Source organism: Elephantulus edwardii, unplaced genomic scaffold (assembly GCF_000299155.1).
Source record: "Elephantulus edwardii isolate Elephantulus edwardi_28Jun2011 unplaced genomic scaffold, EleEdw1.0 scaffold00111, whole genome shotgun sequence".
Lineage (NCBI taxonomy): Eukaryota > Metazoa > Chordata > Mammalia > Macroscelidea > Macroscelididae > Elephantulus > Elephantulus edwardii.
Window position 1 is genome coordinate 9,829,098 of NW_006399861.1, and position 4,785 is coordinate 9,833,882.

The following is a 4,785-nucleotide window of genomic DNA, read 5'->3' on the forward strand; positions in this document are numbered from 1 at the left end:
CATATAGCATTTGTCCCTTTGTGACTGAGATACCTCACTCAGCATAATGTCCTCCAGGGTCACCCATTTTGAATAATATTGCATGAGTTTCTTGTAAAGCTTATTTTTTAAATACACATTTTCCTCCACACTTTTGTGCATTGGCATTATGTTCCATACAATCATTCCCATATATGGTGTTTTATAAAATCAATCACCATTGGATTATGCCTACCATTATCTCATTTTATCAAGTCCATCCTGGATTGCCCATCTTTCTCCCACATAAGTAGCTGGTGGATTTGAACCACATACCTTTGCATTGACAGTGCAGTTCCTTACCATCAGGATTTGCCAGAGTTTCCCCAACTCAGAATTGGGTTGATTTCTTTCTTGTGCATTAATTTGAAGTTGTTGCTGCTATGCGCCATTGAGTTGCTTGTGACTCATAGTGACCCTATGTACAATAACCCCGAAATTTACTCTATCCTGTGCCAACTTTATTATCTCGGACACACCTACCCCCAGTACCCTAGTCATGGAATCAATCCATTTCATCAGGCATCTTTCTCTTTTGCTGTCCACCCATGATGCCCCTAAGGACTGGTTCCTCCTTGCAATATGCCCAAAGCATGTCAGACAAAGCCTCAGAATCCTTGCCTGCAAGCAGCAGCCTGGTTTCACCCTCTCTAGGTCGAAACTGTTTGTTCTCCTTGCAGTCCATGGTATATTCAATACTCTTCTTCGGCACCACAGATAAAAAGAATCGATTCTCTTACTATCATGCCTAATCATTGTCCAGCTTTCTGACACATAGCAAGTAATAGTGAAGACTATGGCCTAGATTAGGCACACCTTAGTCTCCCGACTGAGATCGTTATTGCTTTTCAGTACTCTGGAGACGACCCTGACAACAGACTTTCCTCAATACAATTCGTCTTTTGGTTTCCTGGCTGCTGGTAACAAAAGTGTTGACTGTGGGGCCAAGCAAACCAAAGCTGTTAACAATCTTAATCTTTTCACCATCTGTCATGCTGCCAATCGGCCCAGTGGTGAGAATCTTTATTTTCTTGATGTTGAGCTTCAATATACATTGAAGGCTGCAGTCCTTAACCTTCTGCAGCAAGCGCTTCAGGTGCTCCTCAGTTTCAGCAAGCAGGGTTGAATCATTCACATAACGCAGGCACTCCTGAATTAAACCAAAGCCTTTGTTGGTTCTGGGTTCCTTTGGAAGAGTGGGAATCAATTCACACACACAGTTGTTCAAAAAATTCATATATTTAAGTGTTTTCATTTTGATTGCTCCATGTCCCCCTAACGTTTGTCTGTCGTGGTTGTGTGCTGTCCAGTCGAATCTGACCAATAGTAACCCTCCAACGGGTTCTCAGAGACTATAAATCACACGGGAGGAGATTGTCCATCCTTTGTCGAGATTAACGATTTTATTATGATTTTCAAAATGGTGAATTCTGAGCACTAAAAAAAATTGTATCTGCACTATCATATCTCAGATTAATCCCTTCAAAGTGCCAATTTCTCTTCTCTTTCAAACCCTATCTGCATAATTTGGCTTTATCCCTCCTGGTCTTGCCCACTCTCTCTTCAGCTTGTGCATCCTGCTGCCCAAGTCTTCTGGTTATGTCTCAGAATCTATCATCTTGACTTCGTTTCTGGTCACTTTAACGCGGGATTCTAGATTTTATTCACTAATAAATTGGTAGCCTAGCAGTGACTGAGCAATGTCGGTTGTACTTATTTTATTCTTTGCTGTTGCCCCACAATGAAGTGTTCTCAGAGTAGTACAGACGCGATAGTAGAGGAAGTGAAGGCCAAACACGGTTTCTGGAGGCTATCTGCTTCTTATCGCTGCAATAACTTTATCTGGCACTGGCGTTTTTTTGCTCAGTTGATCGGGCAGCCTGAACAGATTAGGTGACTGAGAAGGAATACAGCTCGCTAAATCAGCACCAGCGCAAGTAACCTGGGAGGAGACACTCGCACAAGCAAGCAGGAGACGCCCTCGGCTCAAGGGTGCGTGAACAGGAGTGGCATCCGCGCAGGCGCGCTGGGCGAGAGGTGCGGAGACGAGACTAGCACCTGCGCAGGCGCGCTGGGCGGAACGGGCCACAAGATGGCAGGTGTCAAAGCTGGTGGCCTGTCAGCAATGAGGTGGTCTCTGCTGCTGCTGTTGGCATTGTCAGCAGCGGGTTCGCAGGCGCTCTATTTCCATATTGGCGAGACCGAAAAGCGTTGCTTCATCGAGGAGATCCCTGACGAGACTATGGTCATCGGTCAGGCCGGCTTGAGGGTGGAGAGGGCCCTTCTTTCCCTCCTCCCCTCCCATGGCGCCCCTTTCTCCTCGCAGTGGCGGCCTCGGCGCGAGGCTCCCTGGAGCTCAGCCTGTTGACCGCAACCCAGCACACCTGTGGGGCCTGCGGAAACCAGGCCAGCAGGCTGAGTGCTGCGCCCGGTTGGTCCCAAAGTGGCCTTGTTGGCGCCCCTGCTTCGTCCACGCGCGGAATAAAGTACTGGGGCGGGTTGTGATGGGTCTGTTTCCTCCACAGGGAACTACCGCACCCAGATGTGGGATAAGCAAAAAGAGATCTTCCTGCCCTCCACCCCCGGCTTGGGGATGCACGTGGAAGTGAAGGACCCTGAAGGGAAGGTACGCCCGCTGGTAGGGTGACTTCCAGGCAGCATTTAGTTTTTACTAAGTGGAGCCCGACTTGTGGACGGTACCAACAACTTTAGCAGTGCGTTGAGGGCTCAGGGACTCAACAAGATGAGGGTTTAAGTGGAGCCTTTGAGAGGGCACACGGCTGAGGAGGGTTTGTCAAGGCGTCCTGTGTTGCAGGTGATACTGTCCCGGCAGTATGGCTCCGAGGGCCGCTTCACTTTTACTTCCCACACTCCTGGAGACCATCAGATCTGCCTGCACTCCAACTCGACCAGGATGGCCCTTTTTGCTGGTGGCAGACTGGTAAGGAATTCAGTTTCTAAACCGGTGACTTACCACCATCGTCATAGGTGGTATTTTGTGGCACAGTGTTGAGGAGACAGGCCCATCCAAGAACAAGAGTTGGTTACATAGGCCGCCTTTCAGCCTTTACGGGAACAGTGGGAGGCTGAAGCACTTACAGGCAATAATGTCAGAATGTTTCTAACCTTTCACTTTTGGGCTCCAATCTGTGTTCTCCTATAGCGTGTGCACCTAGATATTCAAGTTGGAGAACACGCCAACAATTATCCAGAGATTGCTGCCAAAGATAAACTGACAGAGCTGCAGCTGCGAGTGCGCCAACTGCTTGACCAGGTGGAGCAGATCCAGAAAGAGCAGGACTACCAAAGGGTGAGGGCTTATCTCCTTGAACTTGGACATGGCAGTTGACCTTTATACGCATTAGACCTGCCTAAAGTTTCTGCTTGGTGCCATTCCACTTGGGACATAGTTCTTTAGAGAATGGAAGTAAGGCTCCTGTTGGCCTAGTGTATAGCAGGTCTGGTTGCTAATGAAAAGATCAAGAGTTCGGACCCATAAGCCACTGCAAGGGAAAAAAGTGGGGTCTCTTCCCCTAGCCTCAGAAACCTAATAGAGGCCTGCTATGAATTGGACTTGGCTTGATGGCAATACTTCTGTTTTTATTTTAAAGTGAAACTTTCAGTTATTCATTGACAACAGTTTATAACTGAGTAATATCTATGGCTTCACCTACTTTCCTTGGGTCTTGTCTGAAATGGCAGGAGCATGCTTGTGAAGTGGTAGTAGCCCCTCCGTGTGGCAGTCTCAGGGGGACATGGTAGCATATGCAGTGGATTCACAAGCAGTATTCCAGAACTCATTTGGTCCTAGAGTTGAATACTATTATATGAGGGAGGGAGGATCTCACAACAGCCTAGGAGTGTCTTCTCACATTTCATCCATGTCCGTTGCTTCATACAGTATCGTGAAGAACGTTTCCGTCTGACCAGTGAGAGCATCAACCAGAGAGTCCTGTGGTGGTCCATCACCCAGACTGTCATCCTCATTCTCACTGGCATCTGGCAGATGCGTCACCTCAAGAGTTTCTTTGAGGCCAAGAAACTGGTGTAATGATCTTTCCATGTGACCTTCCATTTCATCTCAATATCTTGCCCACCTAGGTTTTGAGGGGAAAAGACCAAAAATAAGCCCCAGTGATTCCATTGCAACAACTGTTCAAATCCGCAACTTGTTAACACTAGTTCTCAAGGACACTGGATGTTAATCAGCACTTTTAAAATGCTGTCTCAAAGGAATCTGTGAACAGTTTGCACTGAGACAGGACCACATTTTGCCTCTATCACGTCCACTGATTTCCCTTTGTCCTTTCACAGAATGAACAAGTGAAAGCATCTCTTCTACTCTGTTCATGCACTACTAGTACAGATGAAAGGAAGGCCCTATGAAGCAGGCCTCTGCCTCACCACTCCCCTGCCTCATCCTGAGTTCACGAAGTTGTATTGTGAATGTAAATAAGGGGTAGATCGTTGGCCTTTGAAGATTCAGATTTATTTGTTTGTTTTTCTATAGTTACTTTTTGATAAATTATATTTTCCTTCCAAGTTCAACTAACCATCAATGTAGCTCCTTCTATTTAGCAACACATATTTGTTAACTACTCTAGCAGTTCTTAGTTCAGTGGTCCATGGATCAGAAAGCATGCATCCCAGAAGCTTGTAAGGCCTCAACCCCTCAGAGCATCCTAGTAGATACCTGGGGTTTCCATCACAGAGAGCCTCAAAGAGGTGACAGTTTCAGAGCTAGCAGAAGACTGTGTTTTAAAGGCC

General features: G+C 46.9%; 1 protein-coding gene across 1 annotated transcript; it reads left to right on the plus strand.

Annotated features, from left to right (window-relative positions):
* Positions 1-2,110: 2,110 nt before the first annotated feature.
* TMED4 (transmembrane emp24 protein transport domain containing 4) lies at positions 2,111-4,102 on the plus strand. The gene is made up of 5 exons (XM_006892145.1): positions 2,111-2,270; positions 2,544-2,644; positions 2,834-2,959; positions 3,182-3,328; positions 3,920-4,102. The coding sequence occupies exons 1-5, from the start codon at positions 2,111-2,113 to the stop codon at positions 4,067-4,069; spliced, it is 684 nt and encodes a 227-aa protein (XP_006892207.1). The 3' UTR covers positions 4,070-4,102.
* Positions 4,103-4,785: the final 683 nt, after the last annotated feature.

Excerpts from the sequence above, each read along its gene's own strand:
- TMED4 (XM_006892145.1), top strand. The coding sequence starts at position 2,111 with ATGGCAGGTGTCAAAGCTGGTGGCCTGTCAGCAATGAGGTGGTCTCTG. Across the intron at positions 2,645-2,833 it reads TGAAGGACCCTGAAGGGAAG|GTGATACTGTCCCGGCAGTA; the intron begins GTACGCCCGCTG and ends CCTGTGTTGCAG. Across the intron at positions 3,329-3,919 it reads AAGAGCAGGACTACCAAAGG|TATCGTGAAGAACGTTTCCG; the intron begins GTGAGGGCTTAT and ends TGCTTCATACAG.